Source organism: Galeopterus variegatus, unplaced genomic scaffold, assembly GCF_000696425.1.
Source record: "Galeopterus variegatus unplaced genomic scaffold, G_variegatus-3.0.2 Scaffold841, whole genome shotgun sequence".
NCBI lineage: Eukaryota > Metazoa > Chordata > Mammalia > Dermoptera > Cynocephalidae > Galeopterus > Galeopterus variegatus.
Window position 1 is genome coordinate 352,516 of NW_007726952.1, and position 17,199 is coordinate 369,714.

General features: G+C 34.8%; 1 protein-coding gene across 1 annotated transcript in view; it reads right to left on the minus strand.

Annotated features, from left to right (window-relative positions):
* The window catches only part of TPR (translocated promoter region, nuclear basket protein), a 62,782-nt gene that overhangs the window by 337 nt on the left and 45,246 nt on the right, over positions 1-17,199 (minus strand). Inside the window, exons 39-51 of the mRNA XM_008572830.1 lie at positions 16,745-16,890; positions 16,002-16,085; positions 12,725-12,925; positions 11,757-11,888; positions 11,471-11,561; positions 9,617-9,801; positions 8,379-8,447; positions 8,174-8,268; positions 6,223-6,329; positions 5,229-5,324; positions 4,936-5,092; positions 3,035-3,153; positions 471-566 (exon numbers count right to left, since the gene is read on the minus strand). Of these exons, the coding sequence (XP_008571052.1) occupies positions 471-566; positions 3,035-3,153; positions 4,936-5,092; positions 5,229-5,324; positions 6,223-6,329; positions 8,174-8,268; positions 8,379-8,447; positions 9,617-9,801; positions 11,471-11,561; positions 11,757-11,888; positions 12,725-12,925; positions 16,002-16,085; positions 16,745-16,890 (1,578 nt within the window). The remainder of the gene's footprint in view (positions 1-470; positions 567-3,034; positions 3,154-4,935; positions 5,093-5,228; positions 5,325-6,222; positions 6,330-8,173; positions 8,269-8,378; positions 8,448-9,616; positions 9,802-11,470; positions 11,562-11,756; positions 11,889-12,724; positions 12,926-16,001; positions 16,086-16,744; positions 16,891-17,199) is intronic.

Below are 17,199 nucleotides of genomic sequence, written 5' to 3' on the forward strand. Positions count from 1 at the left end.
TCAATGGAAATCATTACAACAACTAGATTAATATTTTTATGACACAAATGCAATCTAATAGTTACATTAGAAAACATGGAAATATTAAAATTTGACATTTTTTCACTAGCTAAAAACAAAGTCACGAGGCTTCATTCTCTTGTGGAAGAAATACTTAATAATACAATGATAATAGGTAGATATGTAACAAATAAACATACAGCACTATAACCTAGTATCTTCCAAATCTTACTTTAGATTTAAGGAAGAGACCAATAAATATAAACTATAAGCACATATTCATTATATACCTATGGTATACAAATATGTCTGTAAGAACCTTACAAATTAGTCAATAGCACATACTCAAGGTCCAATTATTTAATCAATCCTTGGAACATTAAAAAAAAATAAAGCTTAAGGATTAGAAAACTTGTTCTATTTATTACTATCCCACATTTTATCATGTAATCAGTATGTCAGAAATTTACCTCTCTGTCTGTTAAACTGACGACCACGGACACCTTGTCTCAATGTTGTCTGAAGTCTTACTCTTCTGAAAGGCTTTGGTTGACTACTGCTAGTATCTAAGAAAAACATTAAGATACAAGAAAAGCAATTTTAAAAAACAAGAAAGCAGTTATAATGGTAAAATCTAATTACTAAATGAAATGGATAAAATGCAGATGTGTCCTTTTGTTTTCAATATTTAAATTATTAACAATAAGATACATTTAACAAAAAAGGGTAAACGCAAAAATCCTTATTTGGGGGAAAAAAAACTGACTTTTTTCATTCATTCACTCAACTAACTGAATAAATATTTACTTGGTGACTACTCATGTATCAGACACGGTGCTAGGTGTTGGGGAATACAATGGAAACAAAATATCAGGTCCCTCAGCAAACAGCCCATTATGGTACAACATGAATTGTATTGGACTCTTCTTTTTCAGACACCCCAAATCTAATCATTAGCAAATCCTGCCAGCTTGAATTTAAATACATATCTCAAAACTGACCACATCTTTTAACCTTAACTCTATCCTCCTGTCCAAGCCATCATTATCTTTATCTTGAACTATTCAATAATAGCCTCTGAACTTCCTCCTCGTTTCTGTCCATTACTCATTTTTGATTGTTAAGCCTATTTTAGTAATATCATGTTACTTCTCTGCTTGAAGCCCTCTGAGCACTTCCTACGTCCATAAAAGCCATGGCAACTACGATGATCTACTTGATGTGTTCCCCAGGCATATCTCCTGCTAGTCTCTGTCTTCACTTACTCTGCTCTAGCCACACTGGCCTCCTTGCTCACACTGAACACAAGAGACACACTGCTGCCTTATGAACTTCGCATCTGATATTTCCTTCAACACGGAATACTCCTCCAAATAACTGCACAGCCTTGATCCCTTTCCTCTTTCAGGTCTTTACTTAAATGTTAGCTTTTTAGTAACACTTTCTATGAAATTGCCTGGTACACAGCAGACACTCAAATATTTGTTGACCAAATGAGTAACTACTCAGATGGGGAGGTATAGTGCTTTATATTATCAAATAAATTTAAAGACATCCTAATTTCATATTATACTTTCAAAGGGAACAGACACCGTATTTTCTTATACAAGCTTTTTTTTTTTTTGGTGGCTGGCTGGTACGGGGATTAGAACCCTTGACCTTGGTGTGACAGTGTAGCACTCGTATTATCAAATAAATTTAAAGACATCCTAATTTCATATTATACTTTCAAAGGGAACAGACACCATATTTTCTTATACAAGCTTTTTTTTTTTTTTGGTGGCTGGCTGGTACGGGGATTAGAACCCTTGACCTTGGTGTGACAGTGTAGCACTCGTACCAGCTGAGCTAACTGGCCAGTCCTGACTGCAAAATAGTAATGAATATACATATTTCATAATGAAATGTGCAGAGATTTAAAGTTACTCGCTGTTAAAAGGTGGATATGGGATCTGAACCTAGGGATGTTGGCAAGTAGGTTGATGTGTCACAGAAAAGCAGCTAAGAAGAATGGAAAGAGATCTTGGGATAGCAAAGTTCTAGGATTGTCTATATTTAAACAATAATTCTTATACAGAGTTGAAATGAAATATAATGAAAATAATCAGAGTGGATGACGGAGTACTGTATTTCCTTAATAATAAAGTTAATTCCCTACCTAAAAACTTTAAAATAGTGTATTGTTTAGGAGTGGAGTCTCTGGAGCCAAACTTCTTAAGTTTGCATCCTGGCTTGTCCATTTACTTATTAGCTATGTGAGCTTGGAGAAGTTATTCGACCTTTCTTTGCTTCAGTTTCTACATCTATAGGGATAAGTACCTAGCATACTGGGTTAACATAAGAATCAAATGAGTAAATACATGTAAAGTGCTTAGAATACTGCCTGATACACAGTAAGTGCCTGATAAATGCTAATTATTATTATCTTAAAAAAATACCGCAGAAGTAACTTTCATTATAACAAAGATACATAGTGTCTATTTTCTAAGTTAACTTAACTTGAACAGCCAAACTCTGTAACTATTTACATCAGAAATTTCAAACATTTTTTGAAGCAACAGAGTTTCCACCTCTCAATCCTTCCTTATCAAATTTCATATAGAACCCCCCATACATAGAACAAATAAAAATGGAGCTGCTATGGTTCAAAGAGAGGTAAGAGACCTGGAATACCACTCCTTAGCTTCGCTCCCAGGATACCCACTCCCTACAACCGCTGTTGCACCTCTGACAGACCTAAGAGCTCTATAGAACATAGGTTGACAACCATTTGTCTAGATGAAATGTGTGAACTATTCTTTTGGGATGGATCCACCATGTCCATATATCTGATTATCAATGCCAGAATATTCTTACAATAATTATTTTAATATAAACCAAGTGCTCTTTAATAACAAAATAAAGTTTCCCTTTTAAAGAAAGCATTTTAAAATTCAGGAAAAAAAGATTGCTGATTTGTTGCTATTAAAACAGTATCTTCACAAACAAGGTTGATACATAAAAGTTGTATTACATACAGTCAAGAGCAACTTACCTACAGAAGAGCTGGAAGGGGGATCCTGGCTGGTGGAAGGGAGATCTGACTCATCAGATGCCTGAACAGGTTCTTCTTCCTGCTGGCTATCAATTTCTAGGCCTGCTTCTGAACTAATACTAAGGAAAGAAAACAAAAATTGGAAAATACAAAATCTATTCTAGAATGTATCCTAAATTTTGTATATTTTGTTACTTTTTTTTCCCTTTTGATGTTTATTCTTGACACTCACAAGAAATATATTACCCAGATTTTGATAAACCCAAAACAACCTTTTAGGAAAGCAGAGTACTAAAATAATTCATGATAGTCACAACTATTAAAATAGTACACCAGTAACTCACCATGGGCTCTAGTTCAGACGAGATAGGATGTGGGTATGTGAAATTCCTGGCCCAATGGCTATCCCTCCATCTTTCAGTCTCCCATTCAAGAAGTGTGTGAGGGAGATAGTACAACAATAACGTGAATCTGTTCCAGGTTTTTAAATCATTTGCAAACTTCAGTATAGTTATTAGTAAGAATTTACCTGAGAGATATCTCTCAGGATTGTGTGAAGTTGAGAAGTGTTGATGAAGTATAAAGAGCGTGGGGCTAAGTCAGGGTTTCAAAGACAGTGGGAGCTGGTTACTGGTAGTATAACCTAAGCAAGTTATTTATTTATTTATTTATTTATTTTTTGTCCTTTTTGAGACCGGCCACGCTGCGCTCAGCCAGTAAATGCTGTGAGAGCACCGGTCATCCCTATATAGGATCTGAACCCGCGGCGGGAGCGCTGCTGCGCTCCCAGCGCCACACTCGGCCCCTAAGCAAGTTATTTATTTATTTATTTTTTGTCCTTTTTGAGACCGGCCACGCTGCGCTCAGCCAGTAAATGCTGTGAGAGCACCGGTCATCCCTATATAGGATCTGAACCCGCGGCGGGAGCGCTGCTGCGCTCCCAGCGCCACACTCGGCCCCTAAGCAAGTTATTTTAACATTCTCTGAGCCTGAGCTTTCTCATTTGTACAGTGGAGATTATACTTTGCAGGTATATTATTTGGGTTAGAAATGACATACATAAAGTGATCTACAGACATGGTACAGAATTAATGGCAGCTAGTATTTTCAAGAGGGTCTGTAATCTCCCCCAAATTAAGTAGTACTGTGTTACAGAATACGAACAGATGTGTTTTTTCCCTTGTATTAGAGCTGGTCTATAACATCTAAGAAAATGTTGCTAAATAAAACGAAGTCCTTGGGCTCTACCTAGGAAATTTGGGCTCTACTTCTAGCAATGCTTCTGACAATGAAGTATTCCAACTTTTTCATTTTATAAAGAATTAGATTCCACCTTGAAAGTTAAACAACTTCTATGAGACCACTGTCCAATAGCTCTTGCAATCAAAATACTACACTTCCTTTGGCTTAAAAAAGAAATTTCACAGGACTTGTCATGAAATACTTCTTTAACTGTTAAGCTTTCTTTATAACTGATGTGTTAAAAATGTAGTCATGTCTTGAAAACTACTAAGAAATCTCTAATTTTTATGAAGCCAGGATTTCAGGTACCAAAATCTAAATGAGCATACATAAAAAGTGAGGATCACTTGAAAGTCCACTACTGAATGGAAAGTGACTCATTTCCTAATATTCCTAATTTTCACAGAAAGACTTCTTTCTTGTGGAAAAGTTCAAGCAGCAATGTTAATGGAAGGGTACCAGCACTTTTAAAGAAATACTGTGTTCTAGAATAAATCATGCAATTTTCAGTGAGATAATGGTTTTTAAAATTATTTGTCTTCTATCTCTAAGTTCTATATTACTATTTGCAAAATAACCTTTCAAAATACAAGGTTTGGTTTGTTCAGCTAAAGGAAAACAAATGTCTGGCGAGCAAAAACTACAAAATAAACTTTTACCCTTCAGATTCTGCTTCCACAAACACTTCATCTCCATCATCACCTGTTGCTGTTTCATTTGTTGTGGATAAAGTGCCAGTGGATGTTGTCACCATTGGAACAGACTGAGAGGCATGCTCTGAAGCATCAGAGGTGGTACTCTCAGTAAATACAGTCACTTTAAAAAGAAAAGACATGAAAAGAAATTAAAACTTAAACTTTGTGGTTCATTAATTTTTTAACCAGAAGATGTTTCATAGATTTCCATTTTACCAATAAAACATAAAATCTACTAATCTGCCCCTGATACCGACCTGGGGCTGCCACTTGTAGAGGAGTAGTGGGAACACTTCGGCCACCCGACTCTTCTTCATGAGCTAGGAAGAGGGGCGTTTCATACATTCCTAAACCTAAAGACAATTCTGAATATTAATAAATGACTGAAAGAACATAAAATTGTCAAGATGCCAGGTATCCGAAAGAAAAAAATTAATTAGCAGAGACACACAAGTTTATTGAAGCCCACAATTTAATTATTCCATCAAGCAAAAATCAATCTCTCAAAATTTTAAATCCAATTTAAACACACCTTTAAAATCCATACCCTAACATCCTAAACAACCAGGAAGTAGGTTACATTATATGATTTTTATGAGGGCTGCAGATTAATCTTTTGTCTTGAGCTTATTATAATAGTATGCATTCCCTATTCACTTACAAAATGCTAGACAGCTTCCCTGAAATATATTGGGTTACATAAATTCCACTGAGGATTAGAAGGTAATCAATTATGTTATTACTTAATTCAGGGCTTGTTTTATTCCACATATTTTATTTACTTTTTAAAAAATAATGTTAACCGGAAAAAATCTAACAAGTCTTATACTTGTTAAACTAGGGAATTTTACAAGTGTCAAACTATAAAAAAAAAGCATACTGCATTCCTCCTAACAACTTTAAAACACCTGGTAGTACCTATGTGTATTTATTGGTTCAACATGTGTTCCTGAATACTTGCTACATACACGATGCTATACTAGGAGCCAGAAGAGATACAAATGTAAAAGCCAGTCTTTATGCTCAAAGAAAATAGAACTTTGTGGGAAAGATAAGATTTATACCTAAGGCAATGTTTAATAAGTAGTAAGTATATTACAGCTTTCTCCATAAATTAACACAGGGATTATTTAAATATCAACTTTTAAAATATTTATAATTGCTCTATTTAAAAAAAAAAATCATATCATAATAGCTTATTATTGAATACACACAAATCCAGGAGATCTAAGGCTTTATTTAGCTATTTACCTCCTTGAGAAGCAAGCTGGCCAAGATCAGAGTGACTAGAACTTGTTTGTGGCATATCTTCAGGTGGCCCAAACCGGAATCTAGGAACACCTGCAACCTGTGGGGAACTAAATGAACAGAAATCAATTTAATATGAAATTTAAAATTACCTTGCTTAAATTACAATGGTGGAATGAATTGTAGGAAGAAGGAAGAATGAACATCAAAAAACTAGAAAAAATAGTCAGGAAAGGGTTTCTTATAAAACACTCTTAAATTAACTTCAATGAATTTTAGTAATAATATGAATAACTTATGATTTATATATTAAATATATCCCCACATACATACATTGAAAGCAACACAAACTCAACATGAAATATAACAAAAAGAGTTAGAATAAAGTCATGAGACAAAGTTTTATCTCAGTTTTCAGTGTTTAGTCAGAAAAGTCACATCACCTATTGGACTATTAAGAATTCACTAGCTGGCTCCCAAGATTTAGAAAAATTCTAGTACTAGGATGGCTAGAAACGTGGTTTCCCCCTTATCCTAACAACACTATCATATACCCCCCTCCCATAATCCAGAACATAACTTACAACATTATTTCTTCCTTTGCTCACTCCTTACCTTATCTTTCTTAAGAAAGATAATGTACCTCTGTAATAATTCTTGAATCTATTTCCTTTTCCATTTCAGAACTACTGCAGTAATTGAGACTCTCTCCTTCAGGTGGATTTTTAAACTTGTCTCCACAGTTTTCCTCTTATGAAAGAACTTTGATGGGCCGGCCTGGTGGTGCACTGGATAGTGCGCCGTTTGGGAAGCGCGGTGGCGCTCCCGCCCGAGGGTTCGGATCCCACGTACAGACCGGTTCCCGCTCACTGGCTGAGTGAGGCACGGGGGCAACACCGAGGGTTGCAATCCCGTTGCCGGTCCCCGGTCCAGTACGGGGGCAACACTGAGGGTTGCGATCCGTTGCCGGACACGGAAAAAGACAAAAGACAAAAAAAAAAAAAAAAAAATGGTGGTCAGGTGTGTGGTTCTGAGGGCTGTAGAAGAAGAGGAAAGTCTCTCTCTCTTGCTCTGCTTCCACCATCTTGCAATGTGAGACTCCTGGGTCACTGTTGCCAGCACCAGATGGAATTTGGACTTCCCAGCCTCAGAAACTGTAAGCAATAAAATTCATTTTCTTACAAAGTATCAAGTTCCCTGTATTTTGTTAAAAGTAACAGAAATGGATTAATACAGTGGTGGTGTAATTAAGTCTTTCTGCAGGGAAATTCGGGTATGCAGCAACATCTATAGTCCATATAGTCTTCCCACTTCTAGAATGGTTCCCGCTCACTGGCTGAGCGCGGTACGGGCGCAACACCGAGGGTTGCGATCCCGTTGCCTCCCGTTGCTGGTCCCCGGTACGGGCACAACACTGAGGGTTGCGATCCCGTTACCGGTCAGTAAAAAAAAGACAAAAAGGAAAAAAAAAATAAATAAAATGAGGGTACTCAGAAACAGAGATCCTAAGGAACTTGCTACTGCTAGTAAGCAGTAGAGCTAAGTTTAAAACACAGGCATCTGACTTGAGAGATCATGTTTAAACCATTATACTATCTTTAAATTTAAAATTCTTTTTTTTTTTTCTTACCACTTTATGTCTTTTCCTTGTTTTGTTTTGGTGGCTGGCCAATACAGGGATCCGAACCCTTAACTTTGGTGTTATAACACCATGCTCTAACCAACTGAGCTAACTGGCCAGCTGAAATTTAAAATTCTTGATAGAAGCAACTGTATATCATTCACAGTTATAATTTTCCCCAACACTACATCCTCAACTTTCTTACCACAAGCGCTTTTTAATTAACAGAGAAGGACTCAACAAATAATGAATCAATCAGATGATAAACAAATTAACAGGGAAACAGGAACAATTTGATTGGTCACAAAATATGTTTCTCTTTCATTAACCTACTGAATTGCTTCAGCAAATCCATCAGTACGATGTGGCACTACAAGAGTTGGGGTACTTGGAACTGTTCTGTCTTCATCATCAAAAAAATGCTGCTGCTAAAACAAAAACAGAAAACAGGAGTTAACAGGCACAACAGCATGCATATGAACTATACAAATATTTGTTGAATGAATTAATCACTTATATGTGATGGATAGGTACTTACCATGCCACCTATTCCTGGAGTCAACTGAAGTCCACGTCCTACAGACTGCCTCCGGGTCATCTGAATTCTCTATTTGTCAAGAAAGGAATCACATTTGTTTTAAGAAATCAGGCAATGAAACAAACACCAAATATCAATAGATACAGCTTATTATGCAGGCAATAAAATAACTGAAATGTTAGCAGGTATGTGATCATCCCAAAATTTTCTCAGGAAAAAGATACTACTCTTAAACTAAAGAAATTTGTTTTAATCAGTGACATTTTTAATTTACATAGACTGTAATATTAACCAATAGAAAAACATTTTACCAACCAAGAAAATATTAACCAATATTTAAATTAAAACCAATAATATCATCCTATCTTATTTGTATGTAAACAAATCTAGTTCCTATCTCCTTAACTGAAAATGTTAGCAAGTTTGGACATTAAGGATTAATTTTTTGGGAGTACAAACTGACTTCTTATATATTGTTTCCCAGTTAAGACAATTCTAAATTGATAGGCTGGGAATATTTTGTAACATTCATAGATGATCCACTAAGACTTCACATAATGAAGTTATTTTCACCAGTGATATTTTAGTAGAATGTATTATTGACAGTGTTCAACACACTATGCTATAGGGTAAAACTCAAGCTATATTAAGAGAATCTTTGTACTTTTCCTATTTCTGCAAGAGATTCTGATTAAGAGATGCCTAACCCTACACTACATGCTAAATATAAAAGGTCATGAACAACACCTTCACTGATTTTAAAAGTGGAAATATGTGTGGTTACAAACGAGAAAAAAAAGGTTTTGTTAGGTAGAACAGAAATTCCCTTATTTTTTTTTTTTAAATGTGCACCTTAGAGAAAGAAACCTTCAAAACAGATGGTGGTAAGCTGCTAAAATATTTTACTTTGATTAAAATCCAGGAAAAACTTTTCCCCCCTAACCGCAGAAATACAGAATTTTATTTGCTATAACTATAATCATTTTAATTTATACACAACTTTTAGTAAGCCTTGCCTTTCTAAAGTTCACTCTGTTTATGCAAGTAAACTGCCGGCACATTTCAAGGAAAAGAAATCAAACGTTAATTTCAGTTCAAAAAATTTAGGAAAATATACCAAAACATTAAAAAGTTCATTTAATTTCTGAAAAAAAGAAAAAGAAATATCTAATGAAAAGAGGAAAAAGAGCCAAAATACTTTAAAGTTCATTTTTTAGAATGACCAGTACTTCTGCTACCTGAACTGGTGGTCCCAACTCTTGAGGTGGAGCATGAATGGTCAGTCGTGGGGGAAGTGGATGTGGTGGGCGTCTTGGTGACTGAGGTGCTCGAGGGGTCTGTCTTTCAGATGCTGATGATGGCTGTTGTTCTCTAGAAATCTCCTGGGAAAAAGAAGACTCTGCAGCTCCTGTATTTCCTTCACCTACAGGAAAATAGAAGCTTATTTTCGGACTATTAAATTTACCACCCGAAAAATCCCTAGAAGTATAAGTCTTGTCACTAGGAATGTTGTTCACCTCATTAATATATTCAGAAATAAAGTAGTGAGGTGCAGTGGAAATGGGCTTTTTGGACCTAGAGACAACGGGATCTGTACTTATCAGCTGTGTGGCCTTGGACAAGTCCATTAACCTCTTTGAGTCTATATTTTTGGTTGGTTAATAGAGCAAATGTAAACTATAAGTAAGGTTTTTCGGAAGATTCAAATAATGGACATAAAGCACTTAGCCCAACACATGATAAAGTAAACACTTAATAAATTTTTGCTAATATTATTAATAAGGTGGGTAAATAACCTAAAGGTCAGACCACTAGAGAATCAGTAAAATAGTTAAACCGAGTGAAGGAGATTGGGGAAAGGCCTTACAATGGCACTTTTACATTTTCGTTTTCCAAAAGTTTGAATTCAATGGTCCCTCAAATAACTGGATCTTCTACATATATTGTAGAAATAACAGAAGCTTTCTTCCACCATGAAATGTTGAATAGGCTATCACAGAATTAAGTAGTTTAAAAGTCTGAGGTCTAGAATCAGATCCTTCCTCTAGTACTTTTAGTATGTGACCCTAGTTAAGTCACTTTACTTCTCTGTGACTCAGTCTTCATTGGTACCTAAATCTGGTAAGTTTATTCTAAGAATTAAATAATTCAATACAAGTAAAGCTGTTCAGTAAAGCGTCCAGTAAAGTCTCCTACAAGTATTCAAAGAGCATTTATTATATGCCTTGTATCTGGGAAAAATGGCTGCCCTAAAAAGACTTAACTTTTAGTGATAATACCTAAAGAGGCAAAAAAATTTCTCTCTATATCCCAGCTAAGTGATAGACAACAGAAATGCACACATGATATTTTCCTATTAGTCTAAATATATAAGGTTTTACTATATCAGTACTGATTTTGGCTAAGTATTATTTGTAAAATCAGGAACATTACACCAGATGATCACTAATTCTTTAAAACACATTTTAAAACAATATTACTAAAATAAAATTATTCTTCATAATTTCCATAATCCTGTAATGCTTACAACTTTTCAGTGGACCTTGAGGGTTCATCCTTTCAAAGATTTAACAAAAGGCATGCTATACTGATCAAAAAATTTTTCAGTGGAAAACCACACAACATTGCAAAGCTCCAATATCCACAAATCTTGAAACATGCAGCCTCATTAGAATGACCTCTTTTGGTTGTGAACTGCTATTACTGGTGTTAGAAGTCCCTGATTTAATTTTTCCATTTAATAAGAGCAGCAGCAGCATATGGCATTTATTACACTTTAGAGATTTCAAAATGTTTGAATCTTATGGTAGTCCAATGAGGTAGAAAAGAATATAATGAGAGCACCTACTAGTCATAAACATAGCAGATTTTATGAGCACATAATAGTGGCAAAGATAGAACAAGAGCCAATTCCCTGCTTGTCAATTTAATAAATAAGTTTTATTACTTACATAATAATTAAGTATAATCCTAGTCTAGAAAATATTACAAGAAACATTTTTAAAAAGTCTAATATTACTACATAAACATGTGCAATGAAAAAAATAAATTAAAATACAAAAAAAAAAAAAAAAGACTAATAAAAACTTCACCACTGTTTTGAGAATCAGCAGCTCTCTGATTACTTTCACCTCCACCCATACTTTCTTCTGTTTCCGTACCAGGATCAGTCCCATCACCACCCTAAAACAAAATGTATCAAAATAAGTATCTTAAAAAATCAAGCAATTAACCAAACCAAACCTCAGCAAAAATCGACCAACCAACCAAACCAAACCCTTTAGTGTCCTGATAAAACAGGCCTTTCTTTGTCCTTGGAAAACATTAAGTTTTCTAAGGAAGGTCTTAAAATGAATGGTCAAACTTCTAACCAGTTACCTCAGCATCATCAGCTTCATATCCATCATTACCATCTGCACTACCAGTTCCTTCATTACTATCTTCACCCTCATCTCCCATCCCTGTGTCATCTTCATCGTCATCATCATCTTCCTCATCCTCTTCATAATCCTAGTAGAAAAATCCCCAAGTATAAATAAAGATGTAGAATAATGGCTCACATGTTCTGCACATCTGGATGCCACACTTAGAAATTTAAGCGACTCAGCATTCATCACAACACAGGAGTTGTCCCGAGTTGTATGGGATTAGTTTAGCAGTACTAAATATCACAACTGCGACACTTACTGGAATTAGGACAATAACGATCAATTCTAAATTCTGTTTGCATGAGACTGTTCAAAGATGTCTGCAAAGTGTCAAATGCAGTTCACTTTAACTTTAAATCTAAATAGCTAGAGTTGAAAAAGAAAATGATGAATTACACTACACTAGGATCTTTTTTAAAAATGCTGCTTTTATTAACAAAATAATCTAAAATGAGAAACTAGTAATATAGGATTAAGTCCCAATATAAAATCCAAAATTTCATTTAAAATATACTTCTATGATGGTGATAGCTCAATTACTTCTGAAATGAACTATGGGGCTCCAAGAAGAAAGAAAAAATCTTTGTTTTTTTCTTTTTAATTTCCAAAAACCATAGTGCTTTCAATTAAATTCATAGTCACTTATCAATAAGACTTAAGATTGAGAACAAATCCTAAATAGCTCAGCAATCATTATAACAAAACAAAACAGAATTTTAAAAAACTAGTACTTTCCATCACTGGCTTTACACCCACATTCATTATTAAATGTTAATTTTTTAACTAATCAGGATAAAAGAAAAATAATATAATCTATTTAAACTGACTGGGAATCAGAATTTACTAGTCTAGTCCCAAGGATTTGAGTACTTTCATCCGATAGTTTAAAAACACTGGATAATTTCAAACTAAATCTACCTCATGTTCGCCATCATTTTCATCATCATCCTCCTCTTCATCATCACTGTCAATTACAATGACATCATCTCCTTTGCCTTGACCATCCTGGGATGAAGTTGTTGTTTGCTGATCTGACTGAAGTGGCCCAAGATCTATTTGTAGAGATTGAGAGGTTTCTTCACTGTCCTCCATAGGTGTATAATCTCCCTGAGTAACTCCCTTTAAAAATAAAAGTCAAAAATCTAAAAATTAAACTAAAAAATCAAATATACCTAAAGCTATCAGTGAGGTATTATAAGTCAAAGTAAAGACTAAAGAAAACTTATGAACTCTACTAGCATTTTTTAAAAAAAAATAGTTTCAAAAGCAGAATTAATTTTAAATACATGCTAGAGGAGATAAAAGTTTTTTTTCTTTACTGTCTCCCTATAGAAAATTTATTATAAATCTTATTGGGAAATACTGCAATAAGAGAAAGAAAAAATACATGAGGGTACTTCAGTGCTGTCAGCTTACATATGTAATGTAAAACTGTCTAGAAGCCACTTAAAAAACAGGTCAAATAAATTTTAATGTACTTAACCAATATATCCAAAATATTATTCAACATGTAATTAATGTAAAAATTTATCAGATCTTTTACATTTTAAAATTTTTAGCAAGTCTTCAAAATCTGATGCATACTTTGTGTCTCAATTTGGATTAGCCATATTTCAAGTGCTCAATAGCCAGTGTCGTTAGTTGACAGTGCAGTTGCAGACCAAATTCAGAAAAACAAACACCGATGGGCCTGCAACATTTTATTACAAAAAAATTTCCCCCCCACACTAGAAATAATCCGGAAACACACTGAGTAAAATAAGCTTTTCTAATTGTCTTTTTTGTAAAGAAACCTCTTCTCTCCCCCAAACTCTGATTATCCTAAGACTTCAGACTACAATGAAGATACAGGCTGACAATCCCTAACCTGAAAATCTGAAATCTGAAATGCTCCAAGATCCAAAACTTTTTGAGCACTGACATGCCACAACTGGAAAATTCCACACCTCACCTCATGTGATGGACTGCAGTTAGAATGCAGACACACAGCACACAGTTTCTTCAGCCTGTCAGTGTTCATTGTTGCTGTTGTTTAAAAGCTAATACAGATGATAACTAATGTGCTGGGCTTAGTTAACCAAAACTTAATTATTGCTATGTACTTATGTGTGAATAAGTGAAAGAAAATGATTGCTTATTGGAAGCATATAAATTCAGAGTCAGAAATGATAGCGATGTCACATAACCACAAATTGTCCCCTGCGTTGCTGAGATGGTAACATCTTTGCTTTCTGATGGGTTCAATGTACATAAAAATATTGTATGAAATTACCTTCAGGCTATGTGTATAAGGTGTACATAAAATATAAATGAATTTTGTGTTTAGACTTGGGTCCTATCCCCAAGATATCTGATTAAGTATATGCAAATATTCCAAAAAAAAAAAATTGAAATCCAAAACAATTATGGGTCTAGGCAGTTTGGATAAGGAATACTCAACTTGTACCAGATATTAAAATAATTCTTGGCTAAATCTATTTCCACAATTCTATTTTGTTAGCTACTGAAATAAGCTATTATTTTAAGTTTATTTCTGATATTTACTATAAAAGTTAAATGTCTAATTTTTGGCTTAAACACTCAGTAAAATCAGCAACAATGTCTTTTAAAATAAGACATTTATAAAAAATTATGTATACCATACTGGAAAAAATGATTAAGTCATGACATAATTAAAAATGTGCCTCACAGTGACATACTTATTTCAGGAAAAGCAACACTTAAAAAGAATATCTGCTTCATCATCAGAAAATCAGAAAAATAAACTGTTAAACATTCTGTAGGCAGTGCTAGAAGGGTGGAAGGGAAAGCCAAATGGTACTTTTGAGTCACAGACAATTCTGCCAATCTTTTCACAGCAAATTTTATATAATTTAACCAATCTGCAATAAAATAGAAATTCATATCTTATTATTACAGATTGTTATGTTCTTCAGATACAACGGTTGCTAAAAGATACATGAAACAAATGTCAGAAGGTTTAGTTTTGTTTTTAGTCAAGAAAAACTGGTAAAATTAACTTACAAGATTAATGCATCCAAGAAACTAAAATTTACTTGAAATCTATGGTTACTTATGATAAGCTTGAGACAACTGCTTAATTTTACACAGATAAAAAAATTTCAGGGCCGGCCCGGTGGCGCACTGCTATAGTGCGCCGCTTGGGAAGCGCGGTGGCGCTCCCGCCGAGGGTTCGGATCCCACATACAGACCGGTTCCCGCTCACTGGCTGAGCGAGGCACGGGAGCAACGCCGAGGGTTGCGATCCCGTTGCCGGTCCCGGTCCGGTACGGGGGCGACACTGAGGGTTGCGATCCGTTGCCAGACACGGAAAAAGACAAAAAAAAAAAAAATTTTCAGAATCAAATGATCATGAAAGTTTATTCAGAGAGAAAGTGTTGTTTCAAGCATAAGAAGACAGTCAGAAACTACACAGCCTGGGTTCAAACCCCAGCTCCAATGCTGTGTGAACTTAGGTACCTTAATTATCTGGGCACTGGTTTCTTCACCTTGTAAGTGGGGTTGTTATATGTGAATTCTCATCTTGTGGAGCAGAGGAAAGGAAATTAATATTTTGAAAGTCTAATATATTTTAGGCACTTTACAACATTAAAAATTATATTTTTCTGATAAATGAGACAATTGAGAGAATTCACGACATGCTTACAGTCACACAGCTTCTAAGAGGTGGAGCTAGGAACAAACCCAGTGCTTTGAAACTTCTGAGTCTGTGCTTTCCACTAATAAGGTTGCTCTTTAGAAGACTTAATGAGAGTTCAGAAAACAAAGAAGGGTACAAATGCATTTCCTTTCATGGATTATTTTAATTCTGTAAGGGAAACAACAGAGGAGGACCAATAGAGGACCACTAAATGGGGCACTATGGACTAACTCAAGACTCAACCAGCACTCTTGTCCTTCTAAATATTTAAAATAGTAGACAATCTTTACTACAACAATGCTTCACTTTGAAAATCTGTGCTACATATGCATATGTAAAATATTTCTTTAATATAAGTTTAGAAGGCAGTATTCTCACAGGAGTAAAACAAAATAGAAATTATACTAATTCTAGTAATATTTCATTAAATATAAAAACAAGTTTAAAGAGAGTCCAAATAATGTTTCAATTTGTCAAAGCTAATTTCACTCATTAAAAGCAACAACTTACTGCTTTAAGTACGTTTTTACTTACTTCTCCAATGGAATCTTGAGAATCCTGGTTGTATACTTGAGTCTCTACCTCTCCATCAGTACTTTCTTCTGCCATAACTTCATCCTGAATCATAATATACAAGAATATTAAACCGTATCAGTGCACTAGATAAAGTCACCTGTTCTGCCAGTTCTCCCAATACAACTCAAATCTGTAATTTTGAGGCTACATATCAGAAGTGCTCATTTATTTTTATTTATAAAATATTTTCAATCACATTCCTCTTCACTACATATGAAATAGGAGTATGAACATTAATTCACACATACTAATGAAATTAATTTAGTAGTCTTAAATGTTTGATATAAAACCTAATTCATTACAACTTAGCCTTAACAAAAAAATAAAGGAATATAATCTTGGTTAATCTTAGAAAAAGCTGGCAGATAACAGTTTAAAATGTCCATAAGACTATAAACTTCCTTATTCTCTGAATTAAAAAAAACAAAACTGTGAAATGAAATTCAACTTACATTTCTGTAACTGTGTTTCTAATTGAAATGGGCACAAATTTGATTAAAGATATACAAAGGATATAAGACATTACTGGCAACAGCAACAAAACTCTGGGACGTCAGTGGAAACTTTGTAGGCAAGTACAACAAGAGAGTTTTCCAGATAATGCCTCTTTGCCTCAGAAGGTTAATTTGGATTAGGCTGTAACTGAAAAGACTATCTTAACTATCTTAAAAGTAAAAATAAACAGAAAGGACTTTACACACCTCAGTTCCTACTGGTGTAACACTCTTCAACTTCTTTGGAAGTGGCATTTCCACTGTATCATCAGAGATTTGGTCTGATGCTTCTATGGTGCTATCCTCTTCCTCTTCACGTGTACGCTTTGGCAAAGAACTTGGGGTAGCTGAAACTTTGAAATTGCCTAATTTAAATCTTGAAAGAACTTGGGGTAGCTGAAACTTTGAAATTGCCTAATTTAAATCTTGAATTAGAGCATGGTAATAACTTAATTTAGACAAAGATAATTTTAAAAACATTTTTAAAATTAGCCAATATGGTCTCTTACGGAAGGACACAGTAAATATTTAATTGTACAGATGATCAGAATATGATTGATCAAGGGCCGGCCCGGTGGCGCACTGGATAGTGCGCCGCTTGGGAAGCGCGGCGGCGCTCCCGCCCGAGGGTTTGGATCCCACATGCAGACCGGTTCCCGCTC